The sequence below is a fragment of the Triticum urartu genome, chromosome 3, assembly GCF_003073215.2.
Source record: "Triticum urartu cultivar G1812 chromosome 3, Tu2.1, whole genome shotgun sequence".
NCBI classification, from domain to species: domain Eukaryota; kingdom Viridiplantae; phylum Streptophyta; class Magnoliopsida; order Poales; family Poaceae; genus Triticum; species Triticum urartu.
The window spans coordinates 50263452-50286522 of NC_053024.1; the positions used below are offsets into that span (position 1 = coordinate 50263452).

General features: G+C 42.7%; 1 protein-coding gene across 1 annotated transcript; it reads right to left on the minus strand.

Moving 5' to 3' along the window:
- Positions 1-956: 956 nt before the first annotated feature.
- LOC125547907 (F-box protein PP2-B11-like) lies at positions 957-2473 on the minus strand. The gene is made up of 3 exons (XM_048711644.1): positions 2192-2473; positions 1949-2088; positions 957-1659 (listed from the first exon to the last, which is right to left on the minus strand). Exons 1-3 carry the CDS (start codon positions 2465-2467, stop codon positions 1152-1154), a joined length of 924 nt encoding a protein of 307 aa, XP_048567601.1. The 5' UTR covers positions 2468-2473; the 3' UTR covers positions 957-1151.
- Positions 2474-23071: the final 20598 nt, after the last annotated feature.

Here is a 23071-nt window from a genome sequence, read left to right on the forward strand (position 1 = left end):
TGAACAAGTATTTGAAAAATGTTAATTAAGCATTTGGGAAATGGTTAAATGTGTATAGAAAAACTGTTGACCATGTATTAAAAAATGATGAAGGAATTTATAACCAAGGATTTGGAAAAATGTTGAAACAAGTGTTTGAAAAATGTTAAATGTGTATAGAAAAAATGTTGATCGTCTATTAAAAAATGTTAATCTTTTTATTTGGCAACTCTTAATGAAGCTTTTAATTTTTTTAAATGTACAAAAAAAGGTGATCATGTATTTAAAATGTTAATCTTGTATTTGAAAATGTTAATCAAGCATTTAATTTTTTTATAGTGTGTATAGGAAAAATGTTGACCATGTATTAAAAAATGTTAATCTTGTATTTGAAAAATGTTAATTGAGCATTTAAAAAGGTTTAAAAATGTGTATGAAAAAGTTGACAATCTATTTAAAAATTGTTAATCATGTGTTTGAAAAATATTAATTGAGCATAAATAGGACGCGTCCCTATTAGTTAACACAAATTGGACTTGGGCGAAGTGGCCAGCGGCGCTTGCGAACTCACTGGAGACCAGGGATTGATCTTGGTTCTCCCCCTTTACTGTGCTCTTTTTTTTACTTTAAGTATGCCCGCGCAAATGGGCTGGTCCAATTATCGTAGAAACCTAAAGCGAGACTTTCTGCCGACTCGCTTAATGCGAAATATAGTCGACACGCTTTATGCAGAGCCTGTCACTTATTATTTTTTTTGCTATATGGCCCGTTTTGTAGCTCTGGTCCAACTGGCTCAGGCTTAGTTATGGTTTACGAAGTGCTAAAAAAAGTTATGGTTCACGCCTTTATAGCTAAATAAAAAAGGTTATATTGCATTAAAAAAAGTTATGGTTCACGCCCCGTCGCTGTCACGGAGGTATTAAATGTGTTTATGTAACGAATCGGTCTTATTCCTGTCTTATAACGGAACTCATACATGCATAGCTCTTTTCTCCTACTTATTTCCTATCAAAAATACATTTGACTACATTCAGAATAAAATATTGAAGCAAATAGGGAAATAAGACCACATGTAGCCTTAGAGTATTGGCCTCATTCTATGTAATAAAAGATAGTCCAATAAATTCTCCTTTCTAGCTCCCACATGGTATATGGTACGAAATGCTAGAGCCTTACTGGCCTTTGTTGCTTACTTCTTCATTTTTCTTTTGTTGCTTACTTCTTATCACAATGCCCCAGACAATAAGGCCACTCTTGGGTTTTGTTGTCTCGATCAAGCTGATGGAGACCTCACCGTCACCTCCCTCATTATGGAACTCACCAAGCTCCACCTCCATCCAACCGTCGGCTTTCTTACGTGGGAAAACAACGTTCTTTTGAGGAGGAACCGCGTTATGATTATATATACTATAAGAACTTGGCACAATGTGTTTCCGAGGTGGAACATCGGCTCCATCATCGTCCTCGACATAGCCTTGCAGGCAAACCTGCCGGATCGACTGGCTCCCAACAACGCCAAATGAGGCTTCTTGAAACGGGAAATCGAAGCTGTAAAATCTGGGTCCTAGCTTGAACACCATGTATGCCACATAGGTTGTGTTTTGAGAGAGGATGTTTCTCTGTATCTTGGCACATATCTCGAGTATGTTAACATGGCCGATTTCAGCTGCTTGTGAGAACCTGTCGAAGACGTACATACGAACATATGCATGTGATTAAATTGTGGTGGTCATGTAATGGTAAAAGGCACAAGAGCCACTAATTAATTAAAATGAAAGTTTTAAATAAAGGACTATGGCAAAAATTTGATTAAAACTGAATTACTACTAAATTTGTTGCGGAAGTACTTCCCTCAGTCCCAAAATAAGTGTCTCAATTTCATACTAACTTTAATACAAAGTTGTACTAAAGTTGAGACGCATATTTTGGATCGGATGGAGCAGTAAACAAAGTTGGGAACTGCTCGAACCTTTTGCCTCTTTTGCTGTAGCCCGGCACTGAACCTACACGTATCAAGGGCGTGTGAGCATCATTAGCTTGGGTGATCTGTAGCGCGCTGGCCGAAAACGTGAAGCACTTGGCGCCGGTGGCCTTGTCCAGCTGCATGCGCTGCAACGTACGTAGGAACACACACACACAAAAAGATATTTAAGGTGACACGCTAGTCGAGCTGAATTAAGAATCGCATTCGAGGAGTAACGCACGCACGTACCACATATTTGCCCGGGAGGAGGGCTGGTTCGTCGGAGAGGCGCCGGAACATCCCCTTCTTGGTCGACGGCGGCTTGCGGGGGAGCTCCCTCTTGGCGAACTGCGGGAGGTCTCGCGGCAGGAGGCGGGACCAGACGGTGTCTGAGTCGGCCGCGGCGTGGAAGGCCCGGGACACGGCGGCAGTGTGGAAGGCGTCCGCCGGCGACGTGAGCGATATCACGTGCATCAGGAGGTCCTCCGGCAGGCGCTCGATCTCGCAGGCGGCCGGCGCGTCCATGGCGTAGTGTGATGTGGAATTGTGAACTCCAGTAGAGAGAGACGTATATATAGAAGGCAGCTGGAGCTTGGAGGCTCGGAACCGTGCATGCTACGTAATGAAATTAGGGGATTCGAAGCTGTGCCAAGAAACCACGCAGACGTGCATGGTACGTAAATCCAGTTTGCTAAGAGGTTGGAAAAGATGACGCAAAGGAGAAAATGGCGTTTGTGCCTATTTGTCGACGCTTCACCTTTTTTGAAGTGTTTTTTTTCTTTTCTTTTGCGGGGTACTTTAGCGAACAAACTACAGCAGCACGGTCAATTTGATAACAAGTTTCGAAAAAAGGTGAAAAAAATGAAGTTTGTGAACTTTTTTTAGAACCAAGAACGTTATTTGAAGATGTAAACAGTTTCTTTGAAAATTATGAAGAAAAAATTCACAAAAAGTGAACATTTTTAAATTGGGAACATTTTGAGGAAAATCCAAATATTAAAATTCCTGGACATTTTTTGAATCTGTGAACTATTTTGGAAAAGCGAAGATTTTTCTTTAAAATTCTAAGCAATCTTTGAAATATGATTATTTTTCGAATCTGTGCACAAAATTTTAAAATCCTGAACATTTTTAAATTTCCAAACATTATTTTTCAAATATGAAGATTTTTTGTAAAGTTATGAACATTTTTCTGAAAGTGGTGATTTTTTTAATAAAATAAAAAAGAGAAAAAAACAGAAAGAATGAAAAATAAAAATGAAACCAGAAAAATCAGTAAAGAAACACAACAGACTAAAGAAAACTGGTTCAGGAACCTTCTAAAAAGTTCCCCAAAACCTGGCAGGAACTTTCTGGGATGGATTTCAAAAACTGGTTCCTGTAGACTCTGTAGTTTATAGTGCGTCTACCAAATGGGACAGCCCAATGCAGTTTGATAGGTCGCTACAATGTGCGGAACAGGGGCAATATTGCCGCAGAATGCGCAGTTGCAAAAGACAACCTGGGAGTTTTTCTTTTCTTTTATAGATTAATTTATTCAAAAATATATATCTCTTCAACCATGCATCTAAATCTCAAACCATTTTTACTATTATATTTCTCACGGCGAAATTTTTGAACTAGATCACATGTTAATAGGTTTCGTGGAAAAAAATCAAGATACCTGGGAAAAAATCAAAAAAATGGCAACCTAAAAAAATACACAAACTCGAAGGAAAAACTAGAGATCAAAAGCATGGCTGTGATTTTTCATTTTTTCCCCTATTTGAGAAGCAAAGCTATGCTTCTCGCGACAGCAAATCTATGTATCCACGAGAAGCAAATCTATGTTTCTCATGGAAGCACAATTTTTTTCTCCGAGTGCTTCTTGGGGAAACAATTTTGTTCTTCTCGTGAAAGCACACATGCTTTTTCCTTTTTGAGATGCACAGCTCGCGAAACAAATATGTGCTTCTCGTGGAAGCATGAATTTATTTTCTTGAGGAGCACATTGGAAGAACAATTTTTTTCTGAAAAGCACAACCGTGCTTCTCGCAGAAGCAAATCTATGTTTTCATAAGACCCAAATTTGTGCTTCTTCTAGAAGCATTTTTTTCTTTTTGAAGGAGCACATCATTGGACAAAAAAAAATCTCTTCAAAACCTAGGGAAATCCAGATAAAAAGCCAAAAAATCCAGAGAAATACCATCTAAATCTTGAAAACACATATGCTAAAATAAAAAACCAAAATGGAGAGGGAGCGCCAACTCGTGACAATGGTTGGGCGCCTCACTTGAGCACGCTCTCTGGGCACAAAAAATGGTCCTTGCGGGAGCCCGACAAGGGGTAATCTACAACCAGGTGGGGTTTATATGCCAATCATCAAGGAGATTTCCACGTGCAAGTATTTTTTTAATAGTTGTAATTATCTTTGAAGGTAGAGCACTGAACATAGATGCACAAAATCTTGCCAAACATTCTCTAGTACTTGATCAGGGTCGCCACCTGTGGCTCATTCACCCCCATGACCCTGCTTGTATCCTATTAATGTCCAGCTAGATGAATAAAGCTTCGCCATTTCTCAAAAAAAAAATTGGCCAAAGGAAATGCCATTGATGCATGTCCATGGCCCACTGGATGCCCAATCAAACCCATTAAGAGGCGCTTGTTGGGCGAGCAAAGGGAGTGTTCACGTGGATCCAAAAGGTTGGGCAAGAGGCTACATGTTGGTTGCCTGGTTGGGCCACCTAGTGCATGGTGATTGGGGAGAAAAAGGAGCAGTAGGTTGCATGTTGATTGGACCAGTTGTTGCATGTTGATTTGAGAGAAAAAAAAAGGAGCACTGGCTGGGACCTTTCATGCATGCACATACTTTGTACGTACAACATTTGTCATGCACATTCAGGCTAATCAGCGGAACAATTAGATTATAATGTGTGCATACAAGCATATATTAAAAACCTTATCTCAAATGCTGGTTGGGCGAGAAAGTTTTTCTTAGATTATTTTTGCAAGATGGAGGTGAGAATTTTTTCCTTTTTCTTTTTGAGAAATTTTTTCTAGCCTTTTTCTTTCCCTTTTTGAAATGGATGTGATGCTCACGTGATGCGAGAAAGTTTTTTACAATTTTGAGATAAATGTGAGATTTTTTCTTTAAGATAGAGAAACGGGCGCACAATTTTCTCTCAAGCGGCCCGCAATGACGGGCCCTAACCACTAGTTCCTATCAAAGTTGTTCCCATCTATATTGCTTCAATACACCCAATGACGAAGCTTCGGTAGGGCCAAGGCACAATAGCCCAAAGAATGGCGACAAAATACACATGATACATAAAGGGGGCCAATGCAGCTAGCGAAAGTGTTCTTTTCAAGAACGGTGGTATGCTTGGATTGCAAATCAACAACTTTATTTTAACAGAGCCATCGTATGTATATGGAGCACAAGTCAAATCAAGTACTTCATGGTACGGTGGGATCAAGACACAATTAATATATAGCCATCTTTATTCCTGATGAAGGTGACATGCTTGCAACTGGGTGAAGGTGGAGAAAAGCTAATCTCCCATGCACGGGAGGTCTGCGCCGTTGCTTTTGCTTGGAGATCTGATGCCATGTATTTATTCTGCTCGCAAGTTAGATATTTCTCTTATCACATGCAAGCACACTCTTCCAGCTATGATCCATCGCATTCCACATTTTTTCATTTTATTTCCAAATTTAAATCTATTTTATCTTTTGAACCAAAAGTACAATTTATAATCCATTTTCATATTTACACAATGCAACATCATGATATGCAACGGAAGATGGAGAGCCATGGTGAAACAATAAGATTTTTTTTGTGAATCACAATGAAACATTATTAAATTTATCACATGGAATTAATAAATTTGTATGGAACAAGTTGGAGGCATGGTGATTTAGTTGTCAAAAAATAATTTCTAAAATATATTCAATATTGGTCTTGTTTTAAAGATCTTGTCAGAGAAAACACAATCGTGCAAACAAAATGTAAATCAAACTTCTTTCAACATGCATTGGGGCATCTCCAAGGTGGACCCGTAAACATCTCGCAACCGTCCGGACCGCAGAAGCCATCCAACACCGACCTGTATCAGTCCGCGGAGCAGTTCAGACGTGATTTCTCCCGCAAACCGGAGACAAAAGTGGGGGAGGTTTGCGGGAGTCCGGACCACTCCCAAGCCCGCTTCTGACCACCTTGGCCTGCCAAAAAACCCTTCCCCCTCCCACGCGCGCGCTCCCGCCCAGCGCCAGCTGCCCGCCTTCATACCGCTGTAGAGCGCGCCGCTCCGTATGGAAGACAGCTCAGGGCGGACGCGACCTCTCACTGCTTCCACCATTGAAGCGGGCGATCGGGCGCCGCCAGCTGCACGCCCGGCTGAACACGCCTCCTCTCCACATTCATACACCCCCATTAACCCCGTGTGGAATCCAAGAAACCTATTCCGACCACACGTTCATTCATGAGCGGGCCAATATTAAACGCAACGCCGACCGAGCTCCTACGGTCCGCCCTCTATTTAAACGAGGGCAGACGTCGGCAAGAACCACACCCCTCCGCCGCTCCCCCAATCTCCTCCACCACCACTCTTTCAATGGCTTCTAAAGAGCATTTCTCCGCATACAAGCTGGCTGGGTGGCCCGCCGTCGGCCGGATACGAGCGAGGCAGGTCGCTGCTCTACCTCTTACGCCTCACCCGACGGAGCAAGTTGCCGCCCCAAGCCGCCACATGGTTCAGAAACTCGCCGCTCCAGGGACACTCGATGATGAGTGGCCAGTTACTCGGCGGCACGGCGGGGGCGCCGGGGGGGGGGCACGATGACACGGGCGTCATTGCTGCCATCGATGATCGCGCCTCCCGTGCTTGCGACCCTGCCATGTGATGTCTACTATGCAACCTTCTTCTTGTAGACGTTGTTGGTGAAGGAAATATGCCCTAGAGGCAATAATAAAGTTATTATTTATTTCCTTATAATCATGATAAATGTTTATTATTCATGCTAGAATTGTATTAACTGGAAACATAATACATGTGTGAATACATAGACAAACAAAGTGTCACTAGTATGCCTCTACTTGACTAGCTCGTTAATCAAAGATGGTTATGTTTCCTAACCATGAGCAATGAGTTGTTATTTGATTAACGAGGTCACATCATTAGTTGAATGATCTGATTGACATGACCCATTCCATTAGCTTAGCACCCGATCGTTTAGTATGTTGCTATTGCTTTCTTCATGACTTATACATGTTCCTATAACTATGAGATTATGCAACTCCCGTTTACCGGAGGAACACTTTGGGTACTACCAAACGTCACAACGTAACTGGATGATTATAAAGGAGTACTACAGGTGTCTCCAATGGTACATGTTGGGTTGGCGTATTTCGAGATTAGGTTTTGTCACTCCGATTGTCGGAGAGGTATCTCTGGGCCCTCTCGGTAATGCACATCACATAAGCCTTGCAAGCATTACAACTAATATGGTAGTTGTGAGATGATGTATTACGGAACGAGTAAAGAGACTTGCCGGTAACGAGATTGAACTAGGTATTGGATACCGACGATCGAATCTCGGGCAAGTAACATACCGATGACAAAGGGAACAACGTATGTTGTTATGCGGTCTGACCGATAAAAGATCTTCGTAGAATATGTAGGAACCAATATGGGCATCCAGGTCCCGCTATTGGTTATTGACCGGAGATGTGTCTCAGTCATGTCTACATTGTTCTCGAACCGTAGGGTCCGCACGCTTAACGTTACGATGACAGTTATTATGAGTTTATGCATTTTGATGTACCGAAGGTTGTTCGGAGTCCCGGATGTGATCACGGACATGACGAGGAGTCTCGAAATGGTCGAGACATAAAGATTGATATATTGGAAGCCTATGTTTGGACATCGGAAGTGTTCCGGGTGAAATCGGGATTTTACCGGAGTACCGGGAGGTTACCGGAACCCCCCGGGAATCATATGGGCCTTAGTGGGCCTTAGTGGAAAGGTGAAAGGGCTGCCCATAAGGGCTGCGCGCCTCCCCCCTCCCCTAGTCCTATTAGGACTAGGAGAGGTGGCCGGCCACCCCTCTCCCTCTTTCCCCCTTGGGAATCCTAGTTGGAATAGGATTGGGGGGGAGTCCTACTCCCGGTAGGAGTAGGACTCCTCCTGCGCCCTCCTCCTGGCCGGCGCACCTCTCCCCTTGGCTCCTTTATATACGGAGGCAGGGGGCACCTCTAGACACACAAGTTGATCATTGAGATCGTTCCTTAGCCGTGTGCGGTGCCCCCTGCCACCATATTCCACCTCGATCATATCGTTGTAGTGCTTAGGCGAAGCCCTGCGTCGGTAGAACATCAAGATCGTCACCACGCCGTCGTGCTGACGGAACTCCTCCCCGAAGCTTTGCTGGATCGGAGCCCGGGGATCGTCATCGATGTTACGTGTGCTAAGAACTCGTTGAGATGACCATTATATCTGATCTGTTTAATGCGAGACGGTTATTCATTAAAATCTGAGAATAATCGTTGTTCTATTTATATGAGTAATATCTTTTATGGTCATGCACCCTTGAAGAGTGGTCTATTCTTATTGAATCTCGATAGTAGTGACATACACATATTCATAATGTTGAAGCCAAAAGATGCAGAGTTTGATATAGATGTGCAACTTATTTGTGGCACTGCTGTTTAGGTCATATTGGTTGTAAGCGCATGAAGAAACTCCATACTGATGGACTTTTGGAACCACTTGATTATGAATCACTTGGTACTTGCGAACCGTGTCTCATGGGCAAGATGATAAAAACACCGTTTCTCGGTAACTATGGAGAGAGCAACAGATTTGTTGGAAATCATACATACATGTATGTGGTCCGATGAATGTTGAGGCTCGTGGCGGATATCGTTATTTTCTCACCTTCACAGATGATTTAAGCAGATATGGGTATATCTACTTAATGAAGCATAAGTCTGAAACATTTGAAAAGTTCAAAGAATTTCAGAGTGAAGTGGAAAATCATCGTAACAAGAAAATAAAGTTTCTATGATCTGATCGTGGAGGAGAATATTTGAGTTACGAGTTTGGTGTACATTTGAAACAATGCGGAATAGTTTCGCAACTCGACCACCGGGAACACCACAGCGTAATGGTGTGTCCGAACGTCGTAATCGTACTTTACTAGATATGGTGCGATCTATGATGTCTCTTACTGATTTGCCGCTATCATTTTGGGGATACGCTCTAGAGACGGCCGCATTCACGTTAAACAGGGCACCATCAAAATCCGTTGAGACGACGCCTTATGAACTATGGTTTGGCAAGAAACCAAAGTTGTCGTTTCTGAAAGTTTGGGGCTGCAATGCTTATGTGAAAATTTGGGGATCGTCATCGAGCTGTACATGTGCTAAGAACTCGGAGGTGCCGGAGTAACGGTGCTTGGATCGGTCGGATCGGGAAGAAGACGTATGACTACTTCCTCTACGTTGTGTCAACGCTTCCGTTGCGATCTACAAGGGTATGTAGATCTGACTCTCCCCCTCGTTGCTATGCATCACCATGATCTTGCGTGTGCGTAGGAATTTTTTTGAAATTACTACGTTCCCCAACAGTTGGGCCTCCAAGTGCAGAGGTTTGTAGGACAATAGCAAATTTCCCTCAAGTGGATGACCTAAGGTTTATCAATCCGTGGAAGGCGTAGGATGAAGATGGTCTCTCTCAAGCAACCCTGCAACCAAATAACAAAGAGTCTTTTGTGTCCCCAACACACCCAATACAATGGTAAATTGTATAGGTGCACTAGTTCGGCGAAGAGATGGTGATACAAGTGCAATATGGATGGTAGATATAGGTTTTTGTAATCTGAAAATATTAAAAAAGCAAGGTAGCAAGCGATAAAAGTGAGCGTAAATGGTATTGCAATGCTAGGAAACAAGGCTTAGGGTTCATACTTTCACTAGTGCAAATTCTTTCAACAATAATAACATAATTGGATCATATAACTATCCCTCAACATGCAACAAAGAGTCACTCGAAAGACACTAATAGCGGAGAACAAATGAAGAGATTATGGTAGGGTACGAAACCACCTCAAAGTTATTCTTTTCAATCAATCCATTGGGCTATTCCTGTAAGTGTCACAAACATCCCTAGAGTTCGTACTAGAATAACACCTTAAGACACAAATCAACCAAAACCCTAATGTCACCTAGATACTCCAATGTCACCTCAAGTATCCGTGGGTATGATTATACGATATGCATCACACAATCTCAGATTCATCTATTCAATCCAACACAATGTACTTCAAAGAGTGCCCCAAAGTTTCTACCAGAGAATCAAGACGAAAATGTGTGCCAACCCCTATGCATAGGTTCATGGGCGGAACCCGCAAGTTGATCACCAAAACATACATCAAGTGAATCACGTGATATCCCATTGTCACCACAGATACGCACAGCAAGACATACATCAAGTGTTCTCAAGTCATTAAAGACTCAATCCGATAAGATTACTTCAAAGGGAAAACTCAATCCATTACAAGAGAGTAGAGGGGGAGAAGAAACATAAGATCCAACTATAATAGCAAAGCTCGCGATACATCAAGATCGTGCCAAATCAAGAACACGAGAGAGAGAGAGAGATCAAACACATAGCTACTGGTACATACCCTCAGCCCCAAGGGTGAACTACTCCCTCCTCGTCATGGAGAGCGCCGCGATGATGGAGATGGCCACCGGTGAGGGTTTCCCCCTCCGGCAGGGTGCCGGAACAGGGTCCCGATTGGTTTTTTATGGCTACAGAGGCTTGCGGCGGCGGAATTCCAGATCTATTCTGTTCTCTGGAAGTTTTAAGGTATATGGAGTTATATAGGCGGAAAAAGTATGTCGGTGGACCTCCGGGCTGTCCACGAGGCAGGGGGCGCGCCCCCCACCCTCGTGGGCAGCCCGGGACTCCCCTGGTGCAACTCCGGTACTCCGTGGGCTTCTTCTGGTCCAAAAATAAGTTCCGTGGAGTTTCAGGTCAATTGGACTTCGTTTGATATTCCTTTTCTTTGAAACACTGAAATAGGCAAAAAAACAGCAGTTCTGGGCTGGGCCTCCGGTTAATAGTTTAGTCCCAAAAATAATATAAAAGTGGATAATAAAGCCCAATATTGTCCAAAACAATAGATAATATAGCATGGAGCAATCAAAAATTATAGATACGTTGGAGACATATCACCATGCAGGCAGGGGCAGAAGCAGGGTGCACGGAGAGCGACAAGTCGGTGGTTGGTGTCTCCACGTCCACCACCATCACCGAGGAGAAGTGAAACACGGAAGTCTGCCACCGCTTGGGTCCTACAAAGGCCACCACCTAGGAGACACCGGCGTACACAGCCGGTGTCTTGCCCGGTTCTTCTCTTTGCAGGACCTCCGTCGATCCCACATGGGTTTGACGGAAGCGAAGGCGCCGCCTTCCCCTCCTGCTGAAGCGTCAGCCGGGGGTTCCACTTCGATGAGTGGCGGGGAAGCGAGCCGTCCTTTGCACTGAAGCATATACCTCCGGGGCTCCCGGCAGTCCGGTGATTGGGCTGCCGGACATGAGGAAGACAAAAGGGATTTGTGGGCGGCAATTTAGTTTAGGTATTATTATACCTTCAGAGCCGGACTAGCACCGTTGATGTAAATGTACTGAAATCCATCATGTTTATATGAAAATGCGTCATGTTTGTATGAAATTCGGTCGAGTTCGCATGAAATCCGCACTTGTTTGCAGAATTTCGTCTAGTTGGTTTGAGTTGTTGTGAAAATGTAGGTGGCTATCATTGGATGGCTGCCTCCTGCATTTGTGTCCGCAGACTGGTCCCCCTGTCCGCAAACGGATGCGAGAGGATTTTTGCGGGTTGCCGTTAGAGATGCCCTTAGCCATCCATTTATTTGAATGAAACTTAGCCAGTAGAGAATTACATGTGAATGTATGTTAAGTGAGAGAGAAAACACTATAACAGCGGTCCCACACAGCTATAAAAATGTGATGGATGCATGACACTTAAAATAACTATAAGTACAGTAATTGATTATGAATATCGCAATCGTCCTATATCCACAATATAGGAACTTTACGTGTGGTGCATCGTGGTCTTCCTATATGTAATTTGTTCATCATAAAAATTGCAAAGTTATGCATTAGTTGTTGAAAGCTCTATTTTCTTTGTACAAGTAGTCGTTGAATTTGGAAGTAGCTTTGTAAGTGTTGCTTACATGACAAACTGTCAAAGTCCAAGCAACTATATCATCAACGAGAAAAAAGAAGGAAAGTCAAAGGAATGACCAAGACGAGAAGAAACACAACCAAAATTGTAGTCTACATGACTTCTTTCTAAGTCTCACATAATTTGAATTTCTTGACATTCCATGTTACTGCAACGGATCCTATAAAATATTTCACCTTTTCTATGATCATCTCTATTTTAGGTAGAGCGGAAGGGCCACTCATTATATTAGCTATAACTAGCCTAGCCCTAGCCAATAGTGGTCAAACCACCATACTCATGACATGTTCTTGATATTGATTGAGTTGGAAGGAACGACAGCCGCTTTGTTCATGCAAGATTAGCACGTAGAAGATGGGAATTGAGGAGGTTATTTGGATATTTGTTGCCAGGCGACGTGCAATCATGAATTATTCAAGCTCAGTCTCAAGCTTTTTTTATGTTTGACCGTATTTATACTATAATAGACCAACAAACATTAGTAACATTAGATTCATGATAAAATATATTTCTGTTATTTGGTTTCACAAGCATTGACTTATTTTTGCACAAACTCGATCAAACTTTAAGATAATTTGATCCTTCAACAAAGTTGGAAGTACGCGCAAGTATTACATATGCATGCGTACCCTGGTCTGTGTGTAGGCATGCATGTAAGACCATGACGGGCCAACTGCCCCACACAACATGCATATTGTGCATGCAAATGTATATATATCAGGAAATATCAGACCTATCTCAAAAACAAGGAACCAATATCAGGACGTGGAGCGGCATACTCCATATTTTTATGGAGAAGTGAAAGACAAAAGAAAAAGCAACCTATATAACATCGCAAAACTGGAACTGAAGAAGCACGACGACCTTAATAAAACTGGCAAAACTGAGTTCAACACACGATGTATATATTTCCCGATCCATCGATCGATCTACTAGTCTCTCACGGCACCAACAAAGCTAGCAAGGCGGCCCTCGACTCAAGTCCAATCACAAATAATAATTCATATAATAACTCAGTCCGCTCAGGGCGCCGCACCAGAACACGAAGCACGAGAGACCTTTAGCCGACTCCACCCCTTTCGACAAATCTGCATACTTCCCCTCCAACCTCTCCCCTGTCCTGCATCACCCAATTCAGCGCCCAATTAGTAATCATATACACAATATCAGCATCAATATATCATATTATATATCAATGAATTCTCAGTGCAATGTAGTATTTGTTTGTAAGTACTGTAGTAGTTAGTTAGATAACAATACTTCTTTACGGAGTCCACGATTTCGCCAGCCATCTTTGCCTCTAATCTGGCTTCTGCCACCCCAGCCTCCAGCCGCTTCACATCCCTGCATCATCAAAATCCAAAAATCAAATATATCATTCGCATTCCACAAATTGAAGAGAGGAAGATAATTTCATGGAGGTCGATCGGCAAATTAAAGTGCTGTTATAAAAATAGCCATGTACTCCCTCCGTCCCATAATGTAAAACGCTTTTTGACACTACACTAGTGTTAAAAAAACGTCTTACATTATGGGAGAGAGGGAGTAGTATATATATATACACTTACGCACGGTAAGAGTGGATGGTGGCATTAGACGACTGGACCTGCGCCTTGACTAGATCCATGGAGCTCATCGCGCTCCTGTTGTCGGCCTCGGCCTTGAGCCTGTTGGCCTCCACCATCTTCTGCAGACCCTTCAGCTCCCTGCGCCCGTCCATCCAAACAATCAATCAATCATCTTGATTATGCATGTAACATGCTAAGGATGTAGCATGATTGCATGTACATACGCGGAGAAGGTTTTGTGGGCGCGGCGCTCCTCGTACGCCGCGAGGTCGTCCAGGAGCTGGCGGGCGGCCGCGACGACCTCGGCCGTCTTGTGCTCCCTGCCGTGGCCGTCCCCGTTGAGCAGCTCGATCAGCAGCGCGTTCTTCTTCTTCTCCAGCACGCTCCGGCGCTCGTTCAGCAGCTGCTTGGCGAGCTGGTCGGCCGTGGGGCCGTTGGTGGGGGCGGGGGCGGGCGCGCCGAGCAGGGAGAGGAGGTTACTGACGCTCTTGACCTCCTCCCCGTGGTCGCCGTCGCCGCTGCTCCTCGGGGTGTCGTTCATCAGCGCCACCGCCAGCTGCTTCTTCGTCCTCATCTTCTCCTCCTCATCCTAGTTAATTAGTGAATTAGCACAAACCACAGTTAATCTAGTGTCACGCGATCATACTAATTAGTCAAGAAAAATATGGTACGATCGATGTTTCAGTGGAAGTAATATTGGTCTTGCGACCTCCTTGGAGACCAGACCAGATCAGACGTTACGACAGTAGAGCTAGCTAGTCAAGTTGCTCAAACTAAAAGCCAATCAGATCATGTAAAAATAAGCTTAGATTGGAGAAGAAGTCATATCAGATCAGATGTTCCAGTAGTAACCAATGCAACATGCATATGAATGATCAAATCAAGGAAATATCAGAGAGAACAGATCGTGCTAAATTGCTAGATTAAGCTAGCAGCACCAAACTGATCATCAGATCGATCGACAGATCATAGCAAGAGAGATGCATGAACAAAGTAAATATCAAAGAGAAGAGATAATCGATCATGCTAGCTAGCTAATCACACACGTGAAAGTAAGCAGATTAAGCTTAGACAATCAAGCACCAAACCGATCAAGACTGATTGGCAGATCGGAGCAAGAAAGATGGAAACTGATCAAACCTTCAGCTGGCTGGCGTACTTGTCATAGGACGAGAGGCCGCGGGACCCGGAGGCGATGGCCGCCGCAGCTGGCCGGTGCAGGGGCGCGCGCGTTGCCGAGGAGTGGTAGTTCCTTTGCATGAGGCCGAGGAGGCGTGGCGCCGCCATGACGGCCGCCCGGCACGCCAGGTCCGCCGCCGCCGGGGACGACGCGCCCATGAGGGCGCCGCCGGCCGCCTGCTGCAAGATCGCTGCCGCCATCTCGACGACGATCAGCTCTGGTTTTCGCTTGACCTACGTGCGTGCGTATAATTGGTTACGTCAGAGGCGTAGGATCATGGAGACATATATATGGCCGGAAGGATCGTACGAGCTCGAATGTATCGTACGTGCGCATGTCTCTAGCCAGAGATTTTAAGAGAAAATGGGCCGGTATATCTGTTGATTCTCCCATGCATGCGCGTCTTGCAGGACAAGAAAAGGTCGCGCGGTTGCACGTACGTAGGTTAGCAAAAATAACTGTCGTGTCGATCATGGTCCAAATTAACCCCTACTCCTTGACTTGCAGCCCAAGATGAAGCGAGATTGCGATTGATCGTGCGTACATATATATTGGAGAGTCTTCATGTGCCCGTGTGCATCGTCCAGATACTAGGACCTTCATATTTTTTTTTGAAAACAAATTTGGAAACAAAAATCCTACGTGCCAACTTTTTTTCGGGGACGTGTCAACTTCATAAACACGCAAAATTTCTGCGAGACATATTATTATGTGTAAATAGGCGAAGCAAGAATATGCCAGTCATTCGCAAAAACAAAAAAATATGCCAGTCAGTGAAGTGCCACAAGGATGGTTCTACAGTCAACTAGTATAGACTACAGAGTAAAAACCAGGAAAACAGCCACATTGTACGCCAAAATTACAGAAAATAGTTGATGATCACTTCTTTGCAAGATGCCACCACTCCACGGAGTAATTACGTTGCAAAAAAATCATTGATCATTCGCTTAGCATTTTTTAGAGCAAAACTGACAAGGGTGTGCTCGTCAGCCTGTAGACTAGTTTTCTCTTCTTCTCCTCCCACCGTTGTCAAGGGGGTATCGAACCCAAGGTCTCGTCCTGAGAGAGAAGGTGATACAACCAGCCGAGCCGGCGAGCTTTATTGATTACTAGTAGTGGGGGCGACATTTTGGCGCCGTTTGAGAGAAACTGTGCGTACGTTTTCATTTAGAAAAATACATAGAGTCCTCGTCTCCGTCTAAAACAACATCTCAGAAAAAATAAGTAAAAAAGAAAAAATACCACCGCAGCCTACCAGCGAGCGCCACTTTGCATAACCCTCCATTTAAAAAATATCAAAGGTCCTCACCTCCATCTAAAACGAAAAAATACATTTAAGAAATAATCCTCACCTTCATCTAAAAAAATTCTAAAAGATTTCTCACCGCGGCCAACCAACTTCCGCCATGTGGCATAGTTGGTTGGCCGCCCTTCATGCGACTTTTAATGGGTTTAATGAGACAACACAAACTATTAAGAACCAAACCTCTGCGCAGATTTGAAAATTTTCTGAAATTACGAACGCAATTGTTCCTAAGGCAGAGCAAATCATTAAATGCTGCAAACATTTTCAAAAAATAGTGAACACTTTTTTGAAACGGGAACATCCTTTGCAATTCCAAAACAAAATTTGGAAAAGCGAACATTTTCTGACACTCTCGAAGAAAATTTTAAAACACGAACATTTTCTTTTTTTTTCTTCCACGAGAGGTACGCGTTTGCCTCTGCGTCGTGCCTCTCGGAAATGAAAAAATGTGTTTTCTTTTTTTTCCGCGAGAAGCACGGATTTTACTTCCGCCAGAGGCACGGGTTTGCTTCCATAAGAGCCACGGTCGTGCCTCTTTCAGAAACAGGAAAAAACATATGCTCCCAATTCGATTTTTTGTCTGGTTTTTCAAAAAAAAACTCGTCAAAACCTATCAGCATGGGATCTAGCTTTGAAGATCTCGACGTGAGGAATCCAACGATGAAAATAGTTCGAGATTTGGATGCACGGTTTAAGAGATAAAACATTTTGAATAAACGGACCTACGATCAAATGGGCGTGACCTCTGAAAAGAGTGCTCTTTAATTAGCGATTTGGGGAAAATCCCGTGCTGATTCTTACTAGGCATAGCCTAATAGTCTGTTTTTTTCGGTTTTATTCTTTTCGCCAGTTTTCTCGTATTTTTTTTGTATTCATTATTTTTAGAGGTTTCTTTGCTATTGCAATAGTTTTCTTTGGCTTTTCTTTTTTACTTCTTTATACTTTGTTTTTATTTGTTCCTTTCATCGACTTTTTTTCCTCATTTTTCTATTGTTTCATTGTCGGGTTTTTTTGTTTTTGTTTTTCCAACACATGTCTACTTTGTACAGATTGTACATTTTTCGTACACACGTAAAAACAATTACACTCATTTCACACATATATAGACATTTTAAAAATTGAACCAAATGAGCAGTACGAAAATAAAAATGTGAAGGAAAAGTAAAAAAAAACACGCAGGATATTGGCGTGACGTGGCTTTTCGTAACTGTGCTGGCCCATTTGGGGCTCGCAGCCGGCTAGCCGTGCCTAGGCAATGCAGTAAGCGGCACATAGCCGCTCCCGAAAATTCTATTTGAGCTCTTTGCTTCAAACTGTCAGCAAACGCAGAAGTAAAATGATCAAGCGTGAACAATAGACGGCCCACTTTATCACAGAGACCAACCTTTTTTTTCTTTTACTCGTTTTCATATTTACTTAGTTTTTTATTTTATCTATTTTTCATGTTTTTATTTATTTTCCTTCTTATTTCGAATTTTCATGCGTTTTGATAATGTTCAGAAATTTCAAACATTTTTCATGTCTTTAAAAATTGTGCAAAATTCAAGAAAAATATTCGTGTTTTAAATGTTGTTCATTAATACAGAAAATGTTAGAAATTTCAAATAATAAACTTTTTAAAAAAATCGTTATTTTCAAGAATTGTTCGGCTCTTTTAATTTTTTTTCGTAAATTCAAAAGTGTTTACATTTTTAAAAATAGATTGGATATTTTTAAATCGTATTTTTCAAGAATTGGTTGGGTTTTGCATTTTTTTAATATAAATTCGAAAAACAATTCGCATTTTCGAAAACAGTGATTTTCAAAAAATGTTCCTAATGTCCAAAAGTGTTCCTATTTGAAACATTTCTAAATTCTCAAAACCGAATGTTTTGAACCTGCAATTTTTTTAAAATGCCCACATTTTTTGAGAAATGGGATGTGTTTTTGAAAATTGGAAAGAATTTTGCAAATTCCAAAAATTTATCAAAATTGGAACACTTTTTTTTAAATCTGAACAATTTTTGAATTCCCAACAATTTTTTACATTGCGAACAGTCTGTCACAAATAGTGAATAAAATTTTAAATTTTAAAAAGATTCAAGATGCTAAAAATTATTGAAATTTATGTTTTAAAAGGAAAAAAAGAAGTAGGATTTAAAAAAAGGAAAACCAATAAAAAATCAGAAAAAATCAAGTTTGAAAATTCAAAACAATGTATTAGATCTGTCGTGGCTGCTGGTTCTTATAATCCGTGTTTCCTAATTAAACATCAAACCTCATTAGTTCGTTTGGCGAAAAATGAGTGCTCACTAGTGGGAGGTGCAGGGTTTGATCCGTCGCATGAGGTGCATTCCTTTTCCAATGATATTTTCACTGTTTGCGCGCGACAATGGGCTCGGGAGCTATCCCAGTGCGGCGCACGACAATCAGCTACAAACACGCGTCGTATAGGAACTCCCGATCCCGGATGTACCTATCTTTGAGACCATCAAAACTGAAAGTATGTGTTTTGCCCAACACTCGCTGTTGAGAGCGGACCTGCTCTACAGTCGTAAAATATCTACAACATGCATATGTGCACTTGTCTCACGAAAAACCCCGTGTATGTGCACTATATGGAGTAGAAGACAGATGTCGTCACAACCGCAACACGGGCATGAGTGTTTGGACTCTCGTCTGAAGAAATGGTTCATCATATGTATTCGGGCCAGGATGTCAATGCCATGCTTCCACTCTTCAATAGTTTCGACCACAACCTTGCAATCTGATTTCACGTGAATTCGGTGAACGTAGAGATCCTTAACCAGTGCCAAAGCTTCTTTGATAGCAAGTGATTCGAGAGTGGCTGGATCAACGATATATTTTTGAAAACAATAGCAAGTGCCCCTCCCCCCTCTCCTGAGAAATACCTTCTTAATCTTGACATATGGCACTCACGGCTCCGTATCCACCAATCCTTGTGAGCGTGTTTGGTTTCTTGTGTCGCACCTGGCTCGCACCCGCCATGCAATATTCAGTCCGTTTGGTCCCATGTATGCCATCCCCAGCCTGGCGCGCCAGATGCAAAAGGACACTTCTCAGCCAGGCTGAGGGGAACGCAGGATTTGGGCGTTTCCCTCGTGCAGGCCCAACTGGTGCAAATTGGTTGCACCTGCAATGCAGGCGTGGGGTAACGATTCCCTCGCGGCGGTGGCGGTCAGAGCGTCCCCTCGCCTCTCGCGTCTCATTTCTTTCTCGTTCCTAGCTCGAGCTCTCACCTCGCCACTCGTCGCCGTTCCCAAATCCGTGACGGAGATCGTCGAATCCTCGTCAATGTCCTCCCCAACGCTAGCTCCACCGCCCGCCGTCAAACTCCGCTGCCAACGGTGCCTTCACAACGGCCGTTGCTCTGCGAGATCTACACCCCATCGATTGGATCTGGGTGGTTGGGAGCCGGAGGCCCGCCGCCAACGCCGCCTTCCTGTCGCCCATGCTCTGCCAGATCTACCACCCATCGATCCGAGCATGGTGGATGAGAGCTGGAGACCCAGGAGGTGCCAAGTCGTCTGTATACCATCCCATTGAAAAAGTAGCAGGAGCCGCCCGATGTGTGCTTCGTGTTTGTTACATATTTGTTCCAGATCCTGTATTAAGTATTTCTAATCTCCCATCTTGACCTTGTTTTTGCTCTGAATGGTGAGAGGCGGATGTGGGATTCCAAGTATTGTCCGAGAAACAAACGTCAACTGGTGCTAATCTTCTCATCGGTTGTCTGTTCATCTGCATCCGCTGTACTAATTGCTAGCTAGTGGTGTTATTTTGTTGTGAATTCCTCTTTAAATGTCCATCTACTAGTCACTGTTTCTACTATGCTATTTGAGACAAACAGCAGGTCTAATGCATGGAATTAAGCTCTAATGTGACTTTGTTCAGTTTTTTTACTTGTTTGAGGAATTTCTAATAAATACAATTGAAACTTGATTTTTGGTTCAGAATCTCTAATGCAGCCTACCAAACAACATCTGTGGTATACAACAACTCTGGTGCATAGATATCCTACAGCCCACCAAACATATATCTCAATTCAGCTTTGCACCCACTCAACCAGGCCAAGCCCAGCCAGGATCCTCCATGCGATGCAGGCTGAAGCTGCCCAGACAACCAAACACACCCACATATATTCGCATGATTTTCTGGAGGGTCTAGCCATTGCGCCGGTCTGGGTACTGAACTTGTAGGCGAAACTCCCTAGATTTCTGAAGGATTGAATATCGGATAAAAAGGAAGATATAAAGCGATGAGTTGACATGGGACTCTAGGAGATATCTTCATGGATTACTTTCCTCCATGCCCTGCAGATTGCCCATCAAGTGACGGTCATCGGGGTAAATTCCTTGTGGGACATGATTTCATGCAAGGAAAACAACCAGTTATGAAGTTGTTATACATGAAATAAATAGATCGGTCTTCAGCTTTTACCTCTGGCAATTTTATTCATGAGTTTAGGACCTTGAATGTCGAGGCTTACAATTTAGCAAATCATGCACCTTCTTTAGGGGTTGACCTGCATGCTTGGTTAGGCCAACCCAACTAACTTCTCTTCGTCCCTATAAACATTGTGACGGATTAATACAACTATGTGAGATTGTCTAGAAATGTGTTTCTTGTACAGGTTGCAGTTGCACCCCTATGAGCCCGGTCCTGAGCCCACATGTAAGTTACAATAGTGCTATCAGCATTCCATTTGATATCTACAACCACCCGTAAACAAGTCTGATCCATAGCACAAGTAGTATAACTATATAGCCACAAACCTGTAATACCGATGCTGCACTCACAAAATCCTCAAACAAGGGAGCTGTCAAAAAAAAGGGGCTGTGGGAATTACATGTAGAGATGCTTAAGGAAGGTCATGGGAGCCTCGGCTCATGTCTTTTTTAAAAAATAAAAAAACAAACCAGCAACTTTATTCATTTGAAACAACAAGTAGTACATCGTTTGTGAGAAAGGCTACATTGCATTTAAAGGCTCCTCAAACAATAGTCAGATGAAACCGAGCCAACCTAGCAAGCTCATGAGCAACCTTTATTTGCTTCTCGATTACAATGCTCGAACCTAGTAGAAATAGGAAAATCACAAGAAAAATGACAACAGTCATAAAAAATCAACGTCGCCACACCCATTGGCTGTCCTTCATTCTTCATGGTGTCAATGACCCCAAACTGCCAGTATTAATGACGAGATGATTGCACCCTACCCATTGTGCAAGTGATAGGCCAAACCTGAGAGCCAAAGCTTCAGCTGTTAAGACACAATAGTGCTCCTAAGTAGGTCTTGGTCAAAAGATGTGTCAACATTAAGTTTACAACGGCTCATGTCCTTGATGGTGTCCTTGACCCAAAACTTCTTGAAGTACATGCGTGTAGAGAAGTTTCTGAACTCGAGGAAGATGTCGCCCAAGAGGCACCGACGACGATGTGCATAGCACTATGAAGGCACATGCCTACATCAGCAACTAGCGCAAAACACCATGTCGCCCCCAAGCCTCACCATATTCCCCTCCAATAGACACCACGGGCATCTAGGCATCGTTTCCAAGGAAGGGATGCGATGCGCCACCATCGCCGCTGGCGGATCCGATGAACCAGACCTAGGGTTTAACAATGCCTCCATTGAGACGACAGTTTTATATTAAGACACGACAAATTTATTTCTAAGAGATGACATTTTTATATTAAGACACGACAAATTTATTTTTAAGAATGACATTTTTATATTAATAGATGATATTTTTTATATTAAAGATATTGAATTTCTATTTTTATTAAAGAGATGGCATTTTTATATTAAGAGATGACAGCTTTAGGTACATGGCATTTTTTCTCTGTTTTTGGTCCATGGCATTTAAAATAAATAAGACAGTAACTGGGCCTATGGGCTAATGGGGGGTCCCTCCCCTCGCGAACGATCCACCGTTGTGCTCCGGGATTTAGCGCATTTTCGGTAGCTTTGCTTACTTAAATTTGTGTGTAGGATGAATGGAAGTTTTGATATTGGGAAGAAGATTACATTGATCTATTGATAGCATGAAATTTGATAGATGCTTGTGTACTCGTTGCTAGAATAGAGGCTAGAGATGAGACTAGATGCCAAGCAACGTCTACTTCGTCGGAATAAAAAGAAAAAAAATGTGCAAGCCCGAGAAGCCGTAGATAGTAATAAAGACATAGAGAACGTATTATTCTAACTAGTAGGAGCAGCTATGAAAGTTGAATATCTTTTAAAATGTCTAATTGTGGTTTCTATTTTTTGGTTTTGCTATCCTAGCCAAGAATTGGTGAATTATGTACTATGTATCAAAATGTCGTTGAAAAAAAAAGAAAATGTGTTTCTGTGACAAAAAAATGTATACATAGAGGCACCAGCCGGCTGTGGCGGAGCAGATGCGTTCGCGTGAACTGCCGGACGCCGCGTCATTGCCCTACGCAGACGGATAAAAAACGAATAAAACAGAGAGTGCAGCGTTTCGGTGCCCAGATTCATCTGCACCCGTCCAGAAAAAAATCATACAAAATTCAAAACAAATTCAAAAACTTCCATTTTTTTTTGCATGGTAGACAATTTACCACGTGAGGTCCACTCCAAATTTTAGATCATTTGGACTTCTGATAAGCTCTCAGCAAAAAAGACAAATCGGATCAGAACAGTGCATGAACAGTAAACATTTTTATAGACTTCGAATTTGTCTTTTTTGCCGAGAGCTGGTCAGATGTCCAAATAATTTGAAAATTGAAGCGTACCTCACGCATCAAATTATCTGCCACACACAAAATTTTTGAATTTTTTTAAAATTTTCTAGT

Bases quoted from the DNA above. Each gene is read 5' to 3' on its own strand.
- LOC125547907 (XM_048711644.1), bottom strand. From the start codon at position 2,467: ATGGACGCGCCGGCCGCCTGCGAGATCGAGCGCCTGCCGGAGGACCTC. The intron at 2,089-2,191 runs GTACGTGCGTGC...CGTACGTTGCAG, and splicing joins TCCTCCCGGGCAAATATGTG to CGCATGCAGCTGGACAAGGC. The intron at 1,660-1,948 runs GTTCGAGCAGTT...CGTCTTCGACAG, and splicing joins TACAGCAAAAGAGGCAAAAG to GTTCTCACAAGCAGCTGAAA.